At 36.5% G+C, this 26,980-nt stretch overlaps 2 protein-coding genes across 3 annotated transcripts in view; one reads left to right on the plus strand and one right to left on the minus strand.

The window, feature by feature from the left end:
- Positions 1–26,980, plus strand: part of LOC140141493 (mutS protein homolog 5-like) — a 325,819-nt gene that overhangs the window by 233,716 nt on the left and 65,123 nt on the right. The window lies entirely within an intron of this gene.
- LOC140141489 (uncharacterized) overlaps positions 9,689–26,980 on the minus strand; it is a 42,579-nt gene continuing 25,287 nt past the window's right edge. For both annotated transcript variants that reach the window (XM_072163372.1, XM_072163373.1), the window contains exons 3-4: positions 18,899–19,003; positions 9,689–11,425 (exon numbers count right to left, since the gene is read on the minus strand). In XM_072163372.1, the coding sequence (XP_072019473.1) occupies positions 10,316–11,386 (1,071 nt within the window). In that variant the 5' untranslated portion in view covers positions 11,387–11,425; positions 18,899–19,003 and the 3' untranslated portion in view covers positions 9,689–10,315. The remainder of the gene's footprint in view (positions 11,426–18,898; positions 19,004–26,980) is intronic.

Genomic DNA, 26,980 nt, shown 5'->3' on the forward strand with positions numbered 1-26,980 from the left:
CAAGCTTAAACATTTAAATATAGAGCAAGCAATTACAATATTTTTTGCCTTAGGTCAAACACTGTAAGCTGTTATGAATATTATATTGTATAGTCAAGCATTAACATTTAAAAATTAGATATACAGAATAACATTTAAAATTGAACTTGTGTGCAAACATTAACCGATTATGAATAAGGAATATATATAATACATGATGCATTTTATTTTATTAATTAATCAGATACAGGAACAAAATTTGCAACTCATTTTGCTATGTTGCGTATACTGTGTCATGGCAGCCACATGCAGCTATATTAAATCCCCCATGCGAAATATAAAATTATACATTGAAACTAACAGTAAATCTTCTGGATTCGTGAATTTAAAACCCTAAAAAAAAATCATGCTTTTTCTCAATTCGCGAAATAAAGTACCCGTGAAATTTAAATGTTTTACAGTATTTTACGAAGTAGATTTATGATTGGTATGCATCTTAACAAGAAGACAGCATATAAAGTTATGATGATGCTACTTATAATATCAGGCCTAATATAGTAGCCAGAATTTTTTGTGGGGTTGGTGGAGGAGACTTTTCAGGCTATTTTGAACAGTTTAACAAAAAAAAGGGTGTGCATTCATATTTCAAGTTGAATATCACCTGCGTAAAGAAAAAACAAGTTAAAAGGGTATTTTATCATGGCTGGGTGCAATGTGATGTGAGTGTCTTGCTTTGGGTATCAAAAACAGCAAAAATGTTACTCAAAAAGGGTAGCAAAATTTGGCACCAAGATGCTGAAAAAAGTCAGATGAAATGATGGTAAATTTCTAGGTAAAATTGTACTCAAAACCATCCACTACTCAAAACGTGTTCTTTTTCATAGGTTTTTTTTAAGCGATGTTGGGTGTGTGTGTGACTCATAACACTAAAATACTTGCTTAGCCCTAACACGATGAGGTACTGCAACATACTACTTGATATATGCGCTGTTCGTGCGTGCATACCACATGGTGTGATATATAGGCACGGTTTCACTGGCCAGCGAAGCCCAAGAGACCTGTGGCAAAATGACGCCGACCCAGTGCTTGGCCCGGGTGCTTGGCATGCGAGGGGTCTCAGGTTCGAATCCCACCCAGAGCAAACAACTTCTTTTCTTTGTTTTCTATCTTTATTCCTTCCTTCTTTCCCTTCCTGTCGCCAAAAAGCCCTAGAGGCGGTTAGGTTAGGAAAACAACTGCATATTATTTGCTTTGGGTCCATTTCACACTAAAGAAAAATGCTTTCTTTGGGTACTTTTTGAAAGTCCCTGTAAGTCTGTGATATGCAACTTGAAAGCCCCCCAAAAAAAAAGGACTTGCAGGTCCTGAGATATCAATAATGAAATTCAGAAAAAGTTTAACAAATCTTTCTGATATATTTCACTAAATTGGTGATTTTTGTGCCAAATGATTTCATCTAGTTGATGTCACATCTGTACACTGGAGTTGTTCTTTTATACTATCTCTACAATTTAAAAGTTGTTATACATCTTTGCAATATTAAGTGGACATCTATCACAGGTTTTCTATTTCTACCATAGTTTCTATATACCATGAATTGTTTGCCTAAAAAAAAATAAAGCAAAATTAAAACAAATAAGCAAATTTTTACCCCGGGGGTCACTTTCACACAAAAGTGCCTCCCACCCGCATCCGAACACCTCTGAAATGCACCCTTAATGGCGAATTTTCACATAACCAAATTGCACCCCTTAATGGCGAAACACATGCAAAATCCTACCCTAAATGGCGTAGCACATGCAAAAACCATACCCTAAATGGCGTCAACTTGGAAATATCTATATTGATACCCTAAGTGGCATAAACAGGGAAATGAGCTAATTTGATACCCAAGGTGTCTTTTTGATGTTGCAGACATACAGATACTGAAGAAAACATGCACAAAAGTAACAAGAATCAATTACATTACTCGTTGACCTACGATAAAATGCCCAATAAAGACTGCGCCGGCCAGTTAAAGTACATGCCCTATCACACCACTCCACGCCATACATAAATTCTCCCACTCACATTTCCCAAATATGAAATTTTAAAAAAGTAAAATTTTAATTTACTTCTTTTAAAGTTCGGCAGAGGCGGGGTTCGAACTCACGGCACACCGCTTAGTACTCTATGAGCCTAGCGCCTTAGATCACTCGGCCACTTGTCTTGTTGTTATTCATTTGAAACTTATTTAAAAATATAATCGCAACTTCAACATAGGCCTACCACGTGACAAGCAAAGGCAGAAAACGTATTATATTTTGGAATATTATCTGCTTAAAACATTAATGTGTATTATAATAGAGCTACCATTATTTATATTGTTGAATTCTCAAGCGCATCATTTCGAATTGGGTTTGGAAGATACCTTCTGCTAAAGCCCGATACTGACTCCACCTGTACATTTTAATTTCATCGCGCGATGCTGAGATGTTTGAAAAGCATAGCAGCATCGCATACCGCTGCAAGTGGAGTCAGGATCGGGCTTAATTCAACCACCAGCATCCATGGTTCGATGTAGAGAGTCTTTCCTATTCAGAGGAAATATTGCAATTACACACCTTATTGCCTTTTAACAATAACCAATGACACTAGCACGTAATTCCAGTCAAGCACCAATCTTTAATCCTATTGTTGAAGAGGATAATAAGCTTATACTTATGTATAGCATTAGTAAAAAGCTTAAGTCTTTGTTTGCTTTGGCTAAATCCTGTTCAAGTGGTGGGTTAACCAACAATTAACAATGAGAGGACATTCCTGAACCTCGTTCAGTTGGGGATGATTTGAAGTGACCGCCAATTATGACCATTTGATATTTAATACCAGCAATGTGGGAAAAAAAAAGAAATAATGTAGTGCCAAAATAATGTACCCTTTTATGGAAGGAGCAAAGTTTAACAAGTTATAACTCTGCTTAACTGCAGTACGAATGTCAGCGGCGAATGTCAGGTTATTATTTCCCAGTCTTGAAAAAAAATTGCAGGCAGAGGTGGGAATCGATCTCGGTACCTCCCGGTTAAAAAGCACTGTGCAAGATCACTAAAGCCAACTAAATATCTGTTATGAGATGTGTGACATTAATCTTTGATATTGCTTAATGGAACAAATCGCGGAATTAAATCAGTAATAAAAGAAGTTGATTCTTATTTAGCGGTCAAATTGGATAAAAGGGGAAATATGTGTCCTTGCTCTAAAGAAAATATAGGTTGAAAATTATCAAATAAATTTAAATTAAAAATTGAGATTTTATATTTATTTATTTCACGAGGCGGCATTATCACATACAAACACTGTATAAGCTAAAAACTCGACCCTCATCACTAGATGCTGTCATAGCTTAGTTGTAGAGCATCAGACTGGTATTGTCAATATCGTTGGTTCAAATCCGCCTGCCAGCAATGGTTATTATGATTTTAATGCTATGCTACAATTTGTTCAATTTTTTTTTCGTTTATTTATTTATTTATTTGTTTGTTTGTTTATTTATTTGTTTGTTTGTTTATTTATTTTTGTTTATTTATTTATTTATTTATTTATTTATTTATTTATTTATTTATTTATGTATGTAAATAATTTGATATATTTGAAAGGGGTATTTGAGCAATTTGAAATTTTGACCCCTGTATTAGCCTATGGGGTCATTTTGAACCCACCTCTCCCAAATTGCCAAACGCACAACACCTATATGAGTTTGCATCATACATAATGATTAGTACGTCCATCATGAGTGAACACCGGCTGGTCACTGCATTCATTTGGGAATGTGTACGGACCACTTCACCATCCACAACATGATAATCAGTCCAAGAGAACGCCAAATATGGATCAGGAGTATTACATAATAATACCCTGCTATGACAATAGCTGCACTAGCTAGGTTAATCGTATAATCTCCTTATGTGGTTAGCATGGCTGGGCCAGGAAATCCACAAGGTCAGCCAATGTATGTACATGTATTCGGTACATGTGCCATATCTTTTACAATGGGTGATAAATTTCTGGTTTGTTTTATTTCAAAATGCAACATTCGATATTCTAAAGCTTGGTCCAAATCCAAGAGAAGAACCAACTCTAGTAATTTATGTGGTTTCAAATTATATCAGACGTTGCCTTTTTGATAGAAATGGTGTTTGTTGATGTGCACAGTTTCCCATTAGATCATAACATGCTGTTGTACATCCAAGGTCAAAGGTCTTTTAATCCATATTTGGCGTTGTTCTGGGACTGATAATGTGTGCACATGCTATTATATCAGGGACTGGGCTGGGCTAGTAGCTGCTATATAGTGGTTATTTACAAGTGCTAAAAGATACATAGAATATAGATACATTATCCAATTATGATTTATGAATAAGGAATATACCGGTAATACATGATGCATTTGATTTTGTTAATTATGGCAATTTGAACTAAATTTTGCTATGTTGGTAGTGGTGTGAAATGTTGTTCCAGCCATGGCTTAATTCCGAATTGTCACCTAATTTGGGTGTACTTTGTCTTGGGTCCAATCTCTATCATGGAAAGTTTGCTATATCTTTCTAAATATAATGATTGTTTGTTCTAGATTTGTGTTTTAGCGTTTCATATTTGAAAGAACTTATGTTTAATTGCAACATTTGAAACTACAAACCCAAACTGGGTGCTATGATGTACAAGATTGGGCTACGAGTATGCATTTTACCAAGTTAGCAATAGGTATTTCCTTCATGTTGCCAATGCATGACTTTCTTTATTATACTCAAAAACGGATTTTATTATACATGTACTAGAAAGTTGTTTACGTGCATATAGGCTCCTTCACAGTCGGTTTGTGTTGTGTATGTTTACAACTGAGCCACATATAGACTGGGTTGCCGGGACTACCAGACAAAGAATCTGTTTTTTGACTATAATTTGGCCTCCTATCAGTTTTACTGATAAGATGGCTAATTGATTTGACTATAATTTGGCCTCCTATCAGTTTTACTGATAAGATGGCTAATTGAAAATAAACACTTATTTTGTAAACAGATAATGCTCTGTGGTTATTTATGGATGGAAACTTAGGAAATTGCTATTAATGAAATAATTAATATATTAAACATACATTTTGCTTTGTTAACGATTAAAATCCGTTCAGAAATAGGTTTTTAGAACATTTTGAACAATTTTGCTCCATGAAAAAGGATACAATTGCACCCCTGCTGATCTGACTACTGATAAGCTGTCAACAAGCATTGACAAGTAAAGTGTGACCACTAATTAAACAATAATAATGAGCATTATCTGACCATTCCCTGATCTGACCAGAGCTGGGTATAAATAGTGCACTACTACCAATACTAATTGATGTTGGGAGTGACACTAGTCGTCGAGGGGGTGGGGGTACCAGTAATTGGGGTAGATAGTGGCTTTGGTTTTATACATTTTTGGTGCGTGTAGAGCAACCGGGAATCCCTGGGATTGATAAATCAGTCTTTTTGATTAGGCCAATGAAAGTCGATTTTGAGTTTCCCGTCACCGCCCTCACTTCATTTTCTGACCCTCATTTGAATTCATTATTGTGACTATTTTTAATATACTTTTGAATCTCATTAGGGCTAAACATCCATCTTCAAGTGAGTGAGTGGCAAATAACAACACATTTTACATTCGTGTTAGTCATATAACGAAAGGCAGAAAAATAATGAATAATGAAAAAGTTACCTCACTTGTTTTCAGAAATTATGTGACGGGAAACTCAAAATTGACTGTTAGTGGCCTTATGATGTGATTGTAACTACCAGTAAACTATACATTGCGAATAAATATATCTGAAATTAATTACCATGCTTCAATATCAAGGTTAACAGTTACTGATAATAGATAATTGGATTGTCATGAAATGTGGTTGATATGAAATCCCTTAATTAAGCAGCAAACATTCTTAAGGTTATCTGAATATAGATTGTTGGATTGTTGGATTGTTGTGATTTCAATTGAGCCATTTGTTACAAGTATGAATTAAATGTAGACCAATTTAGCACACATTTTCCAATTTAGCTTTCGACATAGAGTATTTCCTAGTATGTCATTGGTGGTATTTACCAATAAATGCCAATATTTAGCACCAGTTAGTTGTGCCAAACATTCAAATTTACTAGCTTTCCAAGTACTTGCAATGCAAAATTATGAAACATGATCTTCATCCATGGCGTTGTCTTTTTAAAGACATTTCTTGTTCCAGTGTTTAGATTAATTAAAAATAATAATGTTTTAAACTACTGAATAATCCACACCAAGATATATGATGCATTCCTAAGTCTAGGTATGTTGCCATAAAAACGTGGACCATCTTATTGAAAAATATCAACTTACATAAGGCCCCTCCCATTACAAATGGTTTGCCTCTCAAACAATTTGCAAAATAGCTATGTAGGCCACATTGTTTTACATAATTTCTTATATAACAAAAAAACCTGTAAATAAAAATTCCCTTTGGAAAAATGAGAACATGCACACAGAAACAGCAAACCAAACATTAACTTCTATAATTCCTGTCAACTCTTTAAAGCCATATCTAAAAATAGTATTTATTTTCCATAAAATGTTAGCTTTTACTGTCAGATATGTCCCCTTTTAATTTTGAGCCGAACAAGTGAGGTAAAGCATAGAAAATTGGAATTTACTACTAGCGCCCATGCATGTTACTTCCGCGGTTGTAATATGGTATGATCCTCGGGGTGTGTGTGTGTATGTGTATCCCGTACGTCGTGTATGTACTGTATATATTTCCATCGTACGGTAATAATAAAACGCTGGTTCCATTGTTTTATTCAAAATCTCGGATTTTGACAAAACTACAGCACCTAGAAAGTCTTTTCTCAGAGTATCTTTATTGACTAAAGTACATTACAATCGTGTAAAATCCAGAATTTAAACAATTCTTGAGGGCATTCTCCTCAGCAAATGTTATAATATGGCTTTAATTCATTACTTCACATGCCGTGCTGGTCTCCAGGAGGTCGAAATCTAAAGCCTGATAACAAGGATACTACAGTGGAAACTCGTTAATACGAGATCGCTTAATGCGAGAAACCGCTTACTACGAACAGTCACACGTGGTCCCGATTTTCCCCTATTATTTACTGTACAAAAGAAACTGTTTAATACGAGGTAAATAATACGAAATCCGCACTTACTGTGAGTCGAAGCTTTTGTTTTCTATTGTTTTTACGACGGATAAAACGAGCTAATTTCTCAAGGTGGATTTATGATGTAAATCATGTCAGGAGTTGACAAAATATTCGCTTGAAAAGTGACGTAAACTCAAAGCACGACTTTGATATAAAATTGGATCGGTTGAGCCCATATTTATTGAAGTCGAGCTATGAGTTTTAAAATATTGGACGAGGCGTAGTCGAGTCCAATATTTTAAAACTCATAGCGAGACCAATAAATATTGGGCGTAAATCATCCAATTTTATCATTATTATGTTTTGGATCCAATATTATCACAACTTGGATCCATCAAAACATAATAATGAATGCATCTGCACTTTGTACGTAGGCCCGGGCCTACAAATCAATGCAAGGAGAACCAGGCCCGGGCAAAAGGATCTCCGAGTACACTCGCGCCACAGTCTTTCCGAGATTAGATAAAAAAAATAATTAAAGATTTCAAAAGAAGCAAATTAGCTAAATACTAAATTTAATATCATTAAGGTTGGTCTGAACCCTGGAATTATGGAAACTTTCGGGCCTCATAACTTCTAAATTGTTGGTCTAAAGTACATAAAAGTATGTATGTTTTGTTTTGGAGTTACAGTTCAGTGTTCAGCTATTTATCTGATGATCGCCGTTTTAGGCGTGAAACTCCGAGTAATAAATCATGCTGTTATAACATTATTACGCTGTTTTATGTATTTTATGTATACTTTTATATACATGTACTTTAGACCAACAATTTAGAAGTTATGAGGTCCGAAAGTTTCCATAATTCCAGGGTTCAGACCAACCTTAATCAGTTTTTATCAGCATTACAGCAAATAATTAATCGATTTTTATTCGTAAAATAATGAAGATAAACTTGCCGTCAAATCCCCCCAAAATCCCACACATTACTTTTGTGGGGCGGAGCTATTCTTAATGAGCTCATGTCAAAACCTTAGCAACCATCATAACAACTTTGGACTTTATCCTCCCCCCTCTTCATAAAAATCACACATACACACTAGAAATTGCTTCTTATGAACATACTAAAATATGAAACAGCTGCACCATCAGAAACTCTTAGTTTTTAGTATTTTTGCCCAAACAAACAGGACTGAAAAGTTTATATCCAATTGTATAATAAGACAGCTGACATATATATAGCAATTATTCTTATTTCTAGTCCTACAAAACAGTATACTTACTGTAGATATTTTGAAGCTTTGCAGACTACTTTTTCTACACTATACAACTATACAATCTTCTGTTTACCACTGATCAAAATTCTACCAAATAATGAAGATCCAAAGTTTTTGAATGTCCAAAATTGGTCTCAAATTACTCCAGTACTCATGATAGATACAAAGAAACGATTAGAATGTAATATTTAATGTAATAACAAATGTCTAATCTCTGATGTCTAAATGTTGATCAGCCAGCTTCACCATTTTATTAAAATTTAAAAAAATTAAAAGAATTAAAAGAATACAAGAATTTATAATAAACTTAAAGGAACTCTATGTTGCAAATTTTGCACTCAATTATTATATTAAAAATATTTACAAGAACATTATCAGCAATTCACAACTAAGAATCTAGAAAAATTACATTAAGACCACCAGATCAAACATGCAGCTTAATATACCGCAAATTAGCAAATTTTGCATCTCATTTCGCAAAGTTTTTAGGAGAAAATCACCCCTTTTTTTAGCGGTTTCGTGAATTATTTGCCCTTCTAATATGCCCTTTTCTGGCAAAAGCAGCGTAGGCTGCTTTCGATGAAAATACCCTTTTTTCAATTTTGCGAACACATGGTTTGAAAAAACACCCCTTTTTTGTGTGTTTCGCGAATCGCCTTTCTTCATCTGAAAACACCCCTTATTTCGCGAAATTTTTGACGAGCATGAATACCCGTGGATGCACGGAGTGCGGGGACCGGGGTAGGCTGCCACTGAAAACATAATGTCGTAAGTTCTACTAAGTAAAAGTTAGTAAAAACGATGTCTCGTTCTACTAATCAATGATTTGTACGGCATGACAAGCGATGCTATATATTGGTTAGGCATGCTTAACTAACGTGCCTTACCAGCGAAATGATTAGTACGGCATGGGTTTTACTGAATTTCAAACCTGCCGTACTAACCTATAGGATCGTAAAAACGATGTCTCATCCTACTAATATTGGTTAGTTGGACAGGCTCAACTAACTAATATTGGTTAGTTGGACAGGCTCAACAAAGATTAGAACTCGTTTGACTGGCGGAACGAATCAGTTGTACAAATGTGATGTACGATGGTTGTGAAGGTGGAAAAGTATGCATACAGGTAATATTTCAAGTTATTTCTCTCAAAATGAGCACTAGATATTAAGCTTATTGATGGTGTAAGCTTCTTTTCTGTATGATCAGAAATGCTGTGCACATGTACATTGCATCGTAGAGACTAAAAGTCATAACTGCGTCACATCAGTGTAAGCTTTACTTTAGCTTACAATGTACATGTGGCACAGCATTTCTGATCATACAGAAAAGAAGCTTACACCATCAATACAATATCTAGTGCTCATTTTGAAAGAAATACCTTGAAATATTACCTGTTAGCATAGTTTTTCACCTTCAAGTTTGTCGCTGCACAACCGCTACTCGGTCAGTCGTCTGCAAGCGTGGTCGAGTGCAGAACACATGATCGAAACAGCGGGAATGTGTAAAACATCGTAAAACCACCAGAGCTTTGTAAAACCAAATGGTACAACGAGTTCGTAAATGCTGCGATGACAGGGTTTACGAATTATCGATGCTGTACTAAATGTTGCATTGTCGTAGAACTTCCAAATCCAATTGGTAGGACCCACTCAACAACTATTATTCCTTCATTTACGAGTCTTGCATATATCCGCTTAGTTACATATATCGTAAGACATCGTAAAAATTGGTAGAATGCGCTCAAGCAGTTTATTTTACTAATTTAAATTAGTAGAACACAACGAAAAACAAGCTTTTGTTTTCAGTGTGAAGCATCTTGCATCCTGATCTAAAGTGATGGCTTTCTTGGATAAAGGCATAGCAATACATGTAGCCACATAAGACAAGGTTGCAGTTAAAAAGAGCCATTCTCTGATAGTCATTTAATTCTTCAGGTTAAGTTTTTGTAATCCCAACTGCAGTTCTTCATAATCACGGGAAGCTTCATGATCGTCCTGTCCTTCCACAGCTTCTCCTTCACTATCTTTGTCCACAGGACTGTTGATCAGCATATTTGTAGTTTGGCGTATTGGTGTTTTTTCACTGACATCCTTTTTAATTTGATCAATGGTTTCCTGTTTGATCACAAGGTCTGTACAGCTTGACTCGGGAAATTCTGCACATACAGTTCTTAGAGACTGTTTCACCTTTTGTACAACCTCTTTAATATCAACTGACTTATCATGAGGGGGCAATTCAAAGAGGATATAGACTTTTACATCTTTCCCTATCTTTGCTTTTATTTCTTCTATTGCTTCCTCTGGACTTAACTCATTATCTTCATTATACCCAACTCGACAATATTTCTGGGACTTGCTAGTATCTGTGGACTTAAACAGCTTGTGACCCCGGGGGATATCGTAAACAATTCCATAGATCACATATCTTTCTACTACTTTGCCACCCTGGGAAATTGCTAGATATGATGGCAATTTTGGCAATTTATCTGTAAACGCCAGTATGCTTGTGGTTGGGAGTGATTGTTTTTTAATTTCCGTTTTCAGATTCTTAAGGCGTCCTGGTGTGGTTATCACCCATTCTGTTGGGGTGGATAATTCCATTTGCTGTGCCAGACTCTTGTCTATTACATAACCTAACTTCTTTTTAATCCCATCTCTCACTTCTGTAATAGTGTGTGTGTCTTTAAAATCTTGTGGCAATGTAAAAAAGGCAACCTCTTCACATTTTTTATGTCTTGCTATTACCATATTTTCTCTCATAGGGGCATCATCAGGATTAGTTACAGTATACCCTACTCTACAGATTTTCCAGTCATGTCCTAGATTAAATGTTCCACCAACATCACAGTCCCTGGGATCACAGTATGTAGCATGTATTACAAAGATCGTTGGGCTGGTTAGTTCTTTCCGGAGTCGAAGTCGTGAGTTTTCATTTATCGACTGCCTATTAAATCGATCTACCAGCTCATCAGCATCCAGTTTATTTGATGCCATGTCCCCGGACAATCGATAAGATTCAGCCTGCCTAAAATCCTGCAGATAGAAATCACAAAATAATTAGGAGTCAAGAAATGTTATTGTCTTCAACATAACACTGGTCCAGTGCTGGATGTGACAAACCATCCCTGACAATAAGAGCCCCCATGTCACTTCGGAAAACGCGGTAAATCGCAACATTATTTGCAGAATTTATCCTCTTTTTCCAAAATTTTCAAGATTTTAAGGATCTGCCAGATTTTGTAGTGATCTTTGGTGATTTTAGCTTTTTTGAGCGATTTCGCTCAATTTACCGCATTTTCCGAAGTGACATGGGGCCTCTATCACTCACCTTACACCAAATTTTTTGACGGGGAAAAAATGCAGGTTGGGAGTGTGGGGGGGCGGTGGGGTCCAAAAATTAAATGTTTTAAATTGCCCATACTTACAACCCTTGCAATTTCAAGGCAGTCAATATGAAGAATATTGCCCAATTTGAGTTCCAATATGAGGCTTTACCACAGGGTTCAATGGAAGATTCAAACTTTAAATGATTTTTTTCCGAATTTCAAGTGCTTTTCCACAGCCTGTGTACTGTACATACTCGAATGTGTAGCTGATACCTGATACAGTGTGAAATTTGACTGCCACATGTTTGGGCTATTCCATTTGACATGCATACACCCCTAGATGGAGGTCATGACCTCATGGTGCCCAAATGATGGGGGGGGGCATGGTGGGGTGTTTTTTGGGGGGTAGACTTCTCCGTTCCTATGCGAAAAAGGCATGGTTGAACTATGGTTAACCATGGTCAACCATGGTTCAACCATGGGTTTTGACCATGGTCAAACCATGGTCAACCATGCTTTTGAAAAATGGCACCACGGCCAGAGACCATGGTCAACCATGGTTAACCTTTTGACCATGGTCTATCTAAAGTGACCATGGTCAACCATGGTTAAAACTTAGCATGTTTGACCATGGTTGAACCATTGTCAACCATAGTTCAACAACCAGGGTTTTGACCATGGTCAACCATGTTTTTGACCATGGTCAACCATGGTCAACCATGTTTTTGAAAAATGGCACCACGGCCAGAGACCATGGTCAACCATGGTCTATCTAAAGTGACCATGGTCAACCATGGTCAAAAATTTGCATGTTTGACCATGGTTAAGAAACAATAGCAATCAAGGAAGAAACAATAGAAAGAAACAATAGCAATCAAGCTTAAACTTTAAATTAGCACCCGATAGAGGGCAGGGCCTGAAGAATGAGGGAAATTATGGGGTAAATATTTAACGGAATAAACTGCATAATCATATTATTTAGATTTATTCCGTTAAAAATCTTATTTTAACTTATCAAATTACTAGTTTTTATATTCTATGGTGTCAAATATTTATTCACAACGTTGTAAATACGCATTAAATACGATTAATAACAACAGAGGGCGCTTTTTTTCATTCACTACCCAGAGTCAACCATGGTCAGGTGAGGTGATGACCATGGCTGACAATGCTCAGCCATGCTAAAGCATGGTCGACCATGGTATACTTAAAAGTGACCATGGTCAACCATGGTCAGGTGAGGTGATGACCATGGCTGACCATGCTCAGCCATGCTAAAGCATGGTTGACCATGGTATACTTGAAGTAACCATGGTCAACCATGGTCAGGTGAGGTGATGACCATGGCTGACCATGCTCACACATGCTAAAGCATGGTTGACCATGGTATACTTGAAGTGACCATGGTTAGGTGAGGTGATGACCATGGCTGACCATGCTCACCCATGCTAAAGCATGATTGACCATGGTATACTTGAAGTGACCATGGTCAACCATGGTCAAGTGAGGTGATGAACATGGCTGACCATGCTCACCCATGATAAAGCATGGTTGACCATGGTATACTTAAAAGTGACCATGGTCAACCATGGTCAAGTGAGGTGAAGACCATGGCTGACCATGCTCGGCCATGCTAAAGCATGGTCGACCATGGTATACCATGGTGACCATGGCAACCATGGTTGACCATGGTCAAGCCACCATGGCTGATCATCGCTGACCATAGTTAACCATGGTCAACCATGTTTTGACCATGGTTGACCATGGTTGACCATGCTAGCACGGTTGACATTTCGCCTAGGTAGTCCACTTGCCCATTTTGCATACTCTGGCTATTACATTTAAGCATAAAACTCTGATTTATATTGATTTGTGTGCAACTGATTGATTTTCACATCTGTATCTGATCTTTTCAGTCACCGCACTCCCTCTGTTTGTTAGCTTCCCAAGTGGACTACTGACTTTGCCTTGCGGTTAAGATTTTTAACACGGGACTCTATGGAGAGTTAGGCCAATTTCTGGCCTAACTAAAATTGGCCATGATGTAATGCATCTTTAAATGGGTCTGCCTTGTGATTGGTCGCCCATATCTCGCTATTGTTTAAATCTTCCGGGCCCGCACCATTACCATTAACTACACCATACACAACTATCTGTGGTATACCATGCTTAATACTTGTGGTTAATGGACTGATAAACAAGTATGCTTGACTGTGTGTTTTAGAGAGCAAAGTCCGGGGTAAAGTTCTGCTTAAAATTCAAAGTCCATAGTCGGATTTTCGGGTTCGCTATCAATAAACTGGTAGATTCCAAAATCAGAATTGTTCGGTATTAAAGTGAGCCATTATAATTATGCAAGATAATGTTGCATTCAATTACTTTTATTGTCACTAATCATCTGATATTTTTAACTCTTTATGACCATTTTACTATTGAATACTTTAATTTTAATAAACATCAGTATAATTTTTGAGTTCAACGAAATGGGTTCATCATGACTAATAATAACATATTTTAAATAAAATTCGACTATGGCATAGTCTAGGGGGTTGAAAAAATAATATGTTGAAATTGTCCATATTTTTACTCCCATGAATTTCAAAGCACTGAAATTAAGGAAAGTGCCAATTTTGGGCTTCAACTTTTCACTTTTGTACACATTTCAATGGAGAATGAAAAATTTACATGCGTTTTTCGGAAAATTTTCCTTTGCTTGAAAAAAAATTAAAATCTTTCTCGTTTTGATTTTTAGGTTTGTAAATAGCATATTACTTTTGGGCTTGGAGATAAAAAAAAAAAAAAAAAAAATTCAAATTGACGCGAGTTCCTCAAGTGCGTGTGGTCGGTCCGTCAATATGTGTATGTATCAGGTACACAGCAAATAACTTCCACCCTGCCTGCCAGGTGATTTGACGTGGAAATTCACTCGCGCATCTCAAGCAAGAGCTGTTCAGGTAACTTCATTTGAAATTCACACTGTCTGTGTGGAAGATTAAGGGTATTTCTTCCATAGGGGGTGTATGGATTTCAACTGGAATAGCCCAATGGTTTAATCACCTGTGTGAGTTTCTGCATGTAAAATCCTCTTTTTCCAAAATTTTCAAGATTTTAAGCTTTAACTGCCAGATTTTGTAGTGATCTTTGGTGATTTTAGCTTTTTTGAGCGATTTCGCTCAATTTACCGCGTTTTCCGAAGTGACATGGGGCCTCTATCCAGTAGCGTGTCCAGGGGGGGAGCTTTGGGTGCTGAAGCCCCCCGCACTTTGTTAAAAATCATGTAAAATCAGCCGTTTTTTGGCGATTTTAGCCATAAAGCCCCCCGCATAAATCTGAAAAAGGGGCTTAGCCCCCCGCAGGAAAAGATCCTGGACACGCCGGTGCTATCACTCACCTTACACCAAATTTTTTGAAGGGGAAAAAATGCAGGTTGGGTGTGTGGGGGGGGGTGGTGGGGTCCAAAAATTAAATGTTTTAAATTGCCCATACTTACAACCCTTGCAATTTCAAGGCAGTCAATATGAAGAATATTGCCCAATTTGAGTTCCAACATGAGGCTTTACCACAGGGTTCAATGGGAGATTCAAACTTTAAATGATTTTTTTCCGGAATTTCAAGTGCTTTTCCACAGCCTGTGTACTGTACATACTCCGAATGTGTAGCTGATACCTGATACAGTGTGAAATTTGACTGCCACATGTTTGGGCTATTCCATTTGACATGCATACACCCCTAGATGGAGGTCATGACCTCATGGTGCCCAAATGATTGGGGGGCATGGTGGGTGGGTTTTTTTTTGGGGGGGGGGGTAGATTTCTCCGTAGTCCACTTGCCCATTTTGCATACTCTGGCTATTACATTTAAGCATAAAACTCTGATTTATATTGATTTGTGTGCAACTGATTGATTTTCACATCTGTATCTGATCTTTTCAGTCACCGCACTCCCTCTGTTAGCTTCCCAAGTGGACTACTGACTTTGCCTTGCGGTTAAGATTTTTAACACGGGACTCTATGGAGAGTTAGGCCAATTTCTGGCCTAACTAAAATTGGCCATGATGTAATGCATCTTTAAATGGATCTGCCTTGTGATTGGTCACCCATATCTCGCTATTGTTTAAATCTTCCGGGCCCGCACCATTACCATTATAACTACACCATACACAACTATCTGTGGTATACCATGCTTAATACTTGTGGTTAATGGACTGATAAACAAGTATGCTTGACTGTGTGTTTTTAGAGAGCAAAGTCCCGGGGTAAAGTTCTGCTTAAAATTCAAAGTCCATAGTCGGATTTTCGGGGTTCGCTATCAATAAACTGGTAGATTCCAAAATCAGAATTGTTCGGTATTAAAGTGAGCCATTATAATTATGCAAGATAATGTTGCATTCAATTACTTTTATTGTCACTAATCATCTGATATTTTTAACTCTTTATGACCATTTTACTATTGAATACTTTAATTTTAATAAACATCAGTATAATTTTTGAGTTCAACGAAATGGGTTCATCATGACTAATAATAACATATTTTAAATAAAATTCGACTATGGCATAGTCTAGGGGGGTTGAAAAAATAATATGTTCGAAATTGTCCATATTTTTACTCCCATGAATTTCAAAGCACTGAAATTAAGGAAAGTGCCAATTTTTGGCTTCAACTTTTCACTTTTGTACACATTTCAATGGAGAATGAAAAATTCACATGCGTTTTTCCAGAAAATTTTCCTTTGCGAAAAAAAAATTAAAATCTTTCTCGTTTTGATATTAGGTTCGTAAATAGCATATTACTTTTGGGCTTGGAGATAAAAAAAAAAAAAAAATTCAAATCGACGCTTGAGTTCCTCAAGTGCGTGTGGTCGGTCCGTCAATATGTGTATGTATCAGGTACACAGCAAATAACTTCCACCCTGCCTGCCAGGTGATTTGACGTGGAAATTCACTCGCGCATCTCAAGCAAGAGCTGTTCAGGTAACTTCATTTGAAATTCACACTGTCTGTGTGGAAGATTAAGGGTATTTCCCATGGGGTATTTCTTCCATAGGGGGTGTATGGATTTCAACTGGAATAGCCCAATGGTTTAATCACCTGTGTGAGTTTCTGCATGTAAAATCCTCTTTTTCCAAAATTGTCAAGATTTTAAGCTTAACTGCCAGAATTTGTAGTGATCTTTGGTGATTTTAGCTTTTTTGAGCGATTTCGCTCAATTTACCGCATTTTCCGAAGTGACATGGGGCCTAATAAGCAATTGCAGTCCAGTAAACATCCTGGCTAGCACTACTTTCAGCTGGGACTCTGTTTCTTAATAGTCATGTCTTCACGCTCTGTCCAGCATAAAAAAATTTCGGGAAAGGAATTAAGGTGATCCGGTATTTGGGAAATGGAATTCTTTAAAACTTTTGGAGCCTGTAATATAAAATGTTGTCCCATTCAAGCTTTTCATGCAAAAAGAACACTTTCTTGTAAATGTGACTAAATTCCTTATGGAATTATGACATATAGGCCTTTATTAAATACAGCGTTATACTGGCAGTCTACAGTATTTTATTAATGATAATCATGTAATAAATTGATATCAATTCCAAATCGGTATATTTCCAAAGATATAAAAAAACTGTCAAATTAGTCTCGAATGTAATATACAGCAGTCTTTGGAAAGATGCTGATTTGGAATACCAAAATTTGCATCATGATGGGGTAAAGTGGAGGGATGAGGCTGTTAATTAATCGGGTCAATTGGTAACAAAATGGAAGTTGCTCTGTGTGTTTCCACAGAGCACCATTTTGCACTAACCACTGAGTTACACAGACTGTCCCTGATAAACAGGACTAAAGTCCTGCAGACTGCAGCTACGCCCTGGTGGGCTTGGTGGATGTTTGATCATGTTTCAGCACGATCTGTACACTATTCAAGGGTATAGTGATCAGAGGAACTGAGCCAGTTCAACATTCAACATTAAAAAACATTAACCCTAACAGCTCCTAACGCCCAACCCTGCTTTTTGCTATCGGAAGTTAAGGTGGAATCCCCCCGGTTTGGGTGATCTGGAATCTAAAGCTTGTATAGGTAAACTTAGTGAATGAAACTTCCCATAACTAGGTGGCATGTATACCTTAAACAATTTTTATTCAAATCCAATACTCAGATTGTTGGTCATATCACCTGTTGCCATGGAAATGCCGCCATATTGGATTTGGTGAATTTTAAAGGTAGAGACCTTTGGAACATGATATCTCAAAAAGTATTTTATCAATAGAAATGAAATTTTGGGAATGTGTTCTTCATAGGCAGGACTCGAATCTGAACTAGAATTATGATAATCATGTGATGTCTTGGGGGTCTATTGGGAGGTCAAAGGTCAAATTCAAAATTTAATAATTATTGTTGAATGCTATTTTGATGTTGCCATAGCAGCAACATAGTTCCCAAGCTTGGAATTAAAAACTTCTACTTCAATGTATAGCCCTGCATATCAGCAACACTCAGTTCAAATTTGAAGTCCATACTTCAAATACTTTTTGATATATTGTGTTCCGTGTGGACATGCGTTTGCGAAAAAAGTTTTCGAGATATCAGCAATTTAGTGAATTTTAGTCTATTTTATATTTTAGAAACACTGTTTTACTGTTATTTTTTTACCACAACCGGGGGGATTCCACATTAAAGAAGAAACGAAAAAGGAGAGAAGATGAAGAAAGACCCCCGGCATGCCAAGCACACGATCACCGACTGAGTAGCCACACGGGTAACGTGAGCATATAGCACTTAGGGTGATTGCGTCAGCGCAGACCAGGGATTCACGCATGCGCGGTGGTTTTCGTTGTGGTATTTTGTGGTATCCCGTGACATGGCACAAATGCTATCGCTCCAATGCGCTCGCGATAGTGGGTGTCTTGGACAAACAAACTAAGCTAGTTTGCCGCGGATGGCCCCAGCTATGGCCGACTTAATCCTGACCATCACTTGGCTCGTCGGATTCGTCTATACGATTACTAATTTTTCAAGAAATGCACTGGACCCATCGATATACCAAATGTGAAAATTTTGGGCCAAATTTAACACAAATTGTCAGACTTTCCCCAAATTTGTGATAATTTTTTTAATTTTGGCTACCAAAACTGGCCTAGAAAAAAGGGTCATTGATATACCGAAAGGCCGAAAATGCTTTTACTTGACATACCTGTGTCAGTTTTTCTACAAGTTTCTCCTGTCACCGTGTTAAAACTCCTCCTGCAAGAAGCAAAGCTGTGGTGTGTCTCTGTCTTTCAGTCTCCAACAAGTCACTCTGTATTATAAATAAATAAATAAATAAATAAATAAATAAATAAATAAAGCAATTTATATAGCGCATTATGCCAGGCCTCAATGCGCTGAACAGAGATATTAAACCAACAAATACATTATGCAAAAACTACAAAAGTACATATTCAATAGGCAGATACAACCAATACAAATTATAGTAAACACATTTAAAAACATTATAAAGCAATTACACTTGATAAGAAAAACAGAATAGCAGAGTAAATATCTACTAGTATGAAGAAAGGCATGATATAAACAACACACTAAAATCCAAAACACAACTCGAATCCCCAGGAAAAATGATGCCCGACTCGAAAAACAACCCGACAGACCAAGGTAGATAACCGTCGACCAGCACATGGCAAACAGACAATCGTCCACCAGAGCCAGCCAAAAAAATTTGCCCCGGGCGAAACACCCCAGAGAGGGGTGTCCACTTCCTGCTGGGTTAAGGCCCGGTCACACTATGACGAATAGGGGTGAACAGGAAGCGACGTTAAGCTGCGAATTGCAATTTTGAATTTACCGTCACTCAGCATGGGTTGCCGTTAGTTGTCGCTGACGAATCTGTAGCGACCGCAGATGGTCGAAATTATTTGTCGCGTTCGTCTGCAAATTTTCAACATGTTGAAAATTTTTTGACGACAAAAAAAAGTAGTTGTGATGCCGTTCAAATTTCGTTGGAGACCGCAACCCTCATTTCTTTGACGTTTCCATACTGTGCGAAGCCATCTCTAGTCGTTTTGAGGTCGTCAGTTTCGTTGGTAGTCGTTGTCAACGACCATTGACGAAAAAACAACGGCAAGTGACGTCTCATCTCGAACCCTGATGACACGTTGCGGCAAGTAACGAAATTTTAATGATACGAGGGGGGGTGCAGATTTTGAAAGAGTAGACCTTTTTCCAGGGGAGGGGGGAAAGTTTACCTTCTTCCCAAAATTTTCACCTTTTTTGACCCAAAAAGCATAAAAAACCTGATTTGATTTTGCTCGCTACAATCGCAAATTGGGATCATTTTTATACTTTTGCCAATTTGCAGCTGCACCCCCCTCCCATGTATGGGCCTGGAGTATACCATCCCTCATTTCAAGTTATTAGTTTTCATTTCTCTATTGTTCAGAAACCAAAAATCAGGGGATTAAAAAGATCATAAAATCTAAAGCTTAATTTATTCTGCATCGCTGAGTGACAGTGATTATTTTTATCCAATGAGGTGATAGAGTAATAAATTCAGTGATAGAGTAATAAACTCAAATTTCCATAAGTATAGAATATAGCCTATTGTCATGATTGTGCTAACCTTATTGTCTCAAGACATCAGGAAAAAACAACACCAAAGCAATGATTAGACTCCGCATTGTCCTCACGATCATGGGGACCATTTATTAAGCTATTTATGACCATTCAACAATTTTATATTCATTTCAACAATTTTTTATTCATATACATAAATATAATTGAGATAAATAATGATAGATTTCATAGCACTTTCATAGCAATTAAGACATAATATAAATACAGATAACCATACTAAATTATTTATCTTCCAATAAATATTATTAATAACACAATACAAGAATTATTGGAAAAATGTGTACAACAAGCCAACCATACAGGCTGGACATGCAAGAACTGACTTCTGTATCACATTTAACCAAATTTCATCTTAAGCAAATACAGATACCTCTTTGGATCAAACAGAGGATTGAATTGGAAAACAATATTTATAACGCAATAATTAAATAAACAGAAATCTCCAAAAGAAGAAACAATGCCAACTCTATTAATGAATTAAATCTTTAAATCCCTATATAAGCTGGTAATTATTGAAAAGTCAGCCACAATTTACTATAAAATAATATTAATAAATGAAATAATCCACTGACAAATACAATCAAGCTAAAAAGATACTTCAAATAAGCATAAATTACTCTACATAAAGCGTAGTAGAAAGTGGAGACAATCTACTGACGAGATTCCTCAGGATTTGAAGAAACTCCAGACAAAGCAGCACAGTAGAAAGTGGAGACAATCTACTGACGAGATTCTTCAGGATTTGAAGAAACTCCATACAAAGCATTTATTAAGCCAACACAAAGCGTAGTAGAAAGTGGAGACAATCTACAGACGAGATTCTTCAGGATTTGAAGAACTCCTTACAAAGCATTCGTTAAGCCATCACAAAGCGTAATAGAAAGTGGAGACAATCTACAGACAAGATTCTTCAGGATTTGAAGAAACTCCAGACAAAGCATTTATTAAGCCAACACAAAGCGTAGTAGAAAGTGGAGACAATCTACAGACAAGATTCTTCAGGATTTGAAGAACTCCATACAAAGCATTCATTAAGGCGTGCCGTCCAAAGACTTCAGCAATATATTGCTGAAGTCCTCAGTTAACTTCAGCAATCTACTGAGGCAGTGAGAAAGAAATATTGAGGAACCAAATAATGTATTCCACAGTGATAAATATGATAAAACTGCGGATCCGAGCGCGGATGCCGCAGTTGCCCGCGCACTTGACTTGTCAGAAAAATCGATCATAGTTAAGTGCCACTTATCGAAATATGACCACAGGATTGCCAAAAGCAAATAGCGAGACGGAAATCAATACCGTTAGTTACAGTAGGCCTGTGTGACGGTGTATTTAATATGAGTAGCTTAATTATATACACATGTTCAAAAATCCAAACAGAGTTTTATTATTACCAACTAAACCTTTTTTTGCTGATTTGGAATGTATATTTTCTTGACCAAACACGCACTAAATTCTGTCAGGATATATTTGCAACTCGGTTCTATATAAAGAAATTATTAAATGAGGGTTTGTCAAGCGCAATCGTGGTATCTTTTAAAATTTACGATGAATTCGGAGAAGTTATTTATTACTTCTAACAAATGGAAAAATAGGCCGATTGTGTTTTTGATGCAGTTCGAATACCCATAGGCCCTACACAATAATTACACCCGGGAATTACACGCAAGAGGTTATATTAGAAATGTTTATTTACACAATGAGCAACAATCGGAACAATGTTGTGTACATAATACTAGAAATGTTTATACACAAACGAAAATAAATTGGGCGATAAAAACCATGAACAATCAAATTTGATATATGTTTTAGCGGTTTTAGAGATGTTTATTGAGTTTTGATTATTCATTTCACCCTTGTACAATTATTTTAATTATAGTTATTAGTTAAGACCCTGATTTTTTTAGTTTTCGCAGACATATCAAAGTGATAAAAACAAATAATTATCAACATTCGCACAAAACTAAAATGTCCTCGAACTTTTGTTCAAATCGCCCCTTTTTTGCCATGATTTTGGTATCACACTAATCAGGAATAATTTTTTACTTTGCCTTATTATTTTTGATACTTTTAAAATAATCGGAAGCTAATAATTACTAACCCTCCCCTAACACACAACCCCCTTACCCCACCTAAGAAACATAAAACAATCAACTGACCAATAAGTACAATGTATCAATCTCATTTCAAGTTATAAATTACTCATCGATTATTTACACAACTTTTCTGATCCCGTTAAAAGTGACTTGTCAATCGAACATCTATGAATAGGGGATTAATTGGGATGATGTTTTGAGTTTATACCAATATAAATGAGGTCTAAGCGGTGCATAAATAAAAGTTGGTATAAAAATAGTAATAAATACAAAAACGTTTTAACAAAGTTGATCTAACTCCGGTAGATTTTATAATAATTATAAAATAATCAAGTAAATAATAAAAAAGGGTTAACAAAGTATTGAATAAAAATAAACAATAGACAAATGACGGGTTTTTTTTCTTGTGTGTGATTCAATTTAATTTCAAACCACAGAATAAAAATAAATGGCAAGACTTATTTTAAAGGAGTATTTCTTGATCCTAGCATCCTCTATTTATGTCATTTTTCATTAGATATCCACGAAAAAAAACCTATTCCCAAAATTTCAGTTGATTCCGATTTTGCGTTTGCGAGTTATGCATGATTATGTGTATTACACTGCTCCATAGACGATGCGTTGTAATTTTCGTTCAAATATGACAGTGTACGCATGCGTGACCAAATTTTTTCGAACACCCCCTAAACAAGTTTTCCTCTGTGAGCAAAATTACCCCTAAGCAAGTTTTTTAGCTTTCCCCAAAATTTGACCCCTAAACAAGTTTTTGTCTAATTTTGACCCCCTAAACAAGTTTTTGTTTAATTTTGACCCACTTTACAAGTTTTGATGGATTTTGACAACTTGAGAACAGGCCCCTCTTGGATATGGCCCATACCATACCACTTTAATACATATAGCCTAAATAATGACACGATGAATTCAGAGTGTAGGCCTATATGAGGCCTTCAGATTCGTAGCTTGTTTCGTGAATCTGCTGGATTCTCGTATAAAGTAGTTATGTGAGAATATAAAATACCAATATACAGCGTAATTTATACAGAAGCAACGTTTAAATACTCAGTATTCACGTTGTATTTGATTCCGAATTCGGCACATAAAGCTGATTATCGTGTCCCGGTATCGTGTGCCCTTTCCATACCGCAAGTTTCATTAAGTAATCCAGAGGAGGTTTACATTTTTCAGTGGAGAAAACTCACAAATCTACTACAGTAGTAATAAATAATGTATAAGGAATCTATAAAGTCCTGAAAATCTTTTTGAAATTCGGATGATGTCGATTTATGATGATATTTTCGCGGGTATTTTCGTAGATCCGTCTGTCCACTGAACTATATACCCATCAAATTTTATGTGACGTCATTAATGAATATGCATGTTTTTTATTCTAAACGGATTTTACATAGAAGTACGAGGCCATGATTAAATCACATGTAACACGTCACGAAATATTTGCATAACACCGTGACACTTTAGATTTGGAGTATACTGTAAACATTCCGGCGAGTGAATAAACTTTCCGGGATCGGAGTGTCAGCAGATTTGAAAAGCGGATTAAAATGGTACCCTAAATGCGTTACAAACGATTTTAAAACTACCCCTTTTCATGAAAATCAGCGTTTTTATCCCCTTAACGCGTCGCGCGCGTAACATGCTCAACCAAGAAAAAACACCCCTTTTCACACGTTTTTTTTGGTCACGCATGCTTACATCATTATATTTGAGTGGCCCCCCCCCGGGACCAGAACGAAATTCAAATTTCACGATATCTTTGCTAAACGAATTAATCTGCAAGAAATATTTTGTACATAAACATTATGTAGCCAGAGGTTTCCAGTGATGATATAAAAATCTCAACTTTTTTGAGAAAAGTGGGGGATGAGGCTGTGGATCACTTAAATGCCCTTTTAAAGATTTTTTAGACTTTTTACCACGTAAAAAGAAGAAAGAAAGACAGTTACGAAGAAGTAATATTAATAAGTTCATTAGTTTGAAGGTACAAATCCTAAAGATAAAAATTCTTCATTGATGGAATACATTAGTTAAATAGTGCGATTTTGGAACGTTCATTGACGCACGCCGACCGAATAATGAGTCGGTGTGCTTGTGTTGTGTGTACGGGAAACTCCCCTCAAGCGAGCCACCGCATCTTGCCTGCTAGTATTGTACATGGTGCGTAATTGCAGGTTAATCGATCTTTAACATGTTTAATATTAGTACTTAGCATACTAATTTTCTTAGCATACTGATTTTCTTAGCATACTGATTGTCATATAAATTTAGGCCCCCTTATCATTATACAACTAGTTACCTAGTTTTAGTGACTATTTCCCATTAAATTAAACATAAAAATCTACTAAATCAGCGAAATTGGGTACCGGTATTTAAATATCGTAATAAAATCATTAAAAGGGCATTATATTGAAGGCCGTGGTAAAAAAAAAAAAAAGATACGGCATATAGGCCTTAATTTGAAGTTCATAATAAACTTGTGAATATTCTAATAAACATTAGTATAATCAGATAATATAATACATTTTTTAAAATTTACAATCACACTATCTGTAAAATAATTGGTTACTACGATGATCAAAATGTTGTAATTCTTATTTTAGTTAAGGGTAGACGAGGTATTGTTGGTCGAAGCAACCTAAAAATCGATTTTGATTATCAATATATTATTGCAAAAGTTCATTCTACAAATCGTATACTTTGCAAACTTGCTTAATTTATTGTTGTTAATGAGTTATGTAAGTTTTACAAAAGTGTTGTTGTTTCAGCCCTCTTTACAACGTAACTCGAGAACCGCAGCACCTATAAAAGTATATATGTGATATTTTAATTCTTCTACACGCTATGAATTGAGCAATGCAGTTTTTGCCAAAGCCCACTACCATTCGTAAGATGCGGTGAACTACCAAATCACAACAGTTTAAAATAATTAAGGTTATTAATTATTTTAAACTGTTGTGATTTGGTAGTTCACAAGGTGTTAATTTTCAATAATATATTGATCTAGATAATGCCAATAGATTTTTAGGTTGCTTCGACCAACAATACCTCGTCTACCCTTAAAGAAGTTAATAGATTCAATTTCTTCTTCAACTCACTCAATCGATACACAACTTAAATCATCGTAATTTATGATGAGTTGATAACAAAGGCGATACTTCAGCTGTTTAGCTAATCGATTTTGTATGTCTCGCGGAAAATTAATGGTTGAGGATGCCTCAACTATATGTATGGAGTAGTGATAACCCATTTTTGAGGAAGCTAGACTTGAATTTTGCGGATCCAAAATTGCTGAAGTAACTGAGGACTTCAGCAATATGTTGCTGAAGTCTTTGGACGGCACGCCTAAGCCATCACAAGGCGTAGTAGAAAGTGGAGACAATCTACAGACGAGATTCTTCAGGATTTGAAGAAACTCCAGACAAAGCAGCATAGTAGAAAGTGGAGACAATCTACTGATGAGATTCTTCAGGATTTGGAGAAACTCCAGCCAAAGCATTTATTAAGCCAACACAAAGCGTAGTAGAAAGTGGAGACAATCTACAGACGAGATTCTTCAGGATTTGAAGAAACTCCATACAAAACATTTATTAAGCCAACACAAAGCATAGTAGAAAGTGGAGACAATCTACAGACGAGATTCTTCAGGATTTGAAGAACTCATACAAAGCATTCATGAAGCCATCACAAAGCGTAGTAGAAAGTGGAGACAATCTACAGACGAGATTCTTCAGGATTTGAAGAAACTCCATACAAAGCATCCATTAAGCCATCACAAAGCGTAGTAGAAAGTGGAGACAATCTACAGACGACATTCTTCAGGATTTGAAGAAACTCCAAAGCAGCATAGTAGAAAGTGGAGACAATCTACTGATGAGATTCTTCAGGATTTGGAGAAACTCCAGCCAAAGCATTTATTAAGCCAACACAAAGCGTAGTAGAAAGTGGAGACAATCTACAGACGAGATTCTTCAGGATTTGAAGAAACTCCATACAAAGCATTTATTAAGCCAACACAAAGCATAGTAGAAAGTGGAGACAATCTACAGACGAGATTCTTCAGGATTTGAAGAAACTCCATACAAAGCATCCATTAAGCCATCACAAAGCGTAGTAGAAAGTGGAGACAATCTACAGACGACATTCTTCAGGATTTGAAGAAACTCCAGACAAAGCAGCATAGTAGAAAGTGGAGACAATCTACTGATGAGATTCTTCAGGATTTGGAGAAACTCCAGCCAAAGCATTTATTAAGCCAACACAAAGCGTAGTAGAAAGTGGTGACAATCTACAGACGAGATTCTTCAGGATTTGAAGAACTCCATACAAAGCATTCATTAAGCCATCACAAAGCTTAGTAGAAAGTGGAGACAATCTACAGACGAGATTCTTCAGGATTTGAAGAACTCCAGCCAAAGCATTCATTAAGCCAACACAAAGCATAGTAGAAAGTGGTGACAATCTACAGACGAGATTCTTCAGGATTTGAAGAACTCCAGCCAAAGCATTCATTAAGCCAACACAAAGCATAGTAGAAA

This window comes from Amphiura filiformis, chromosome 19 (assembly GCF_039555335.1).
Source record: "Amphiura filiformis chromosome 19, Afil_fr2py, whole genome shotgun sequence".
Classification (NCBI taxonomy): Eukaryota; Metazoa; Echinodermata; class Ophiuroidea; order Amphilepidida; family Amphiuridae; genus Amphiura; species Amphiura filiformis.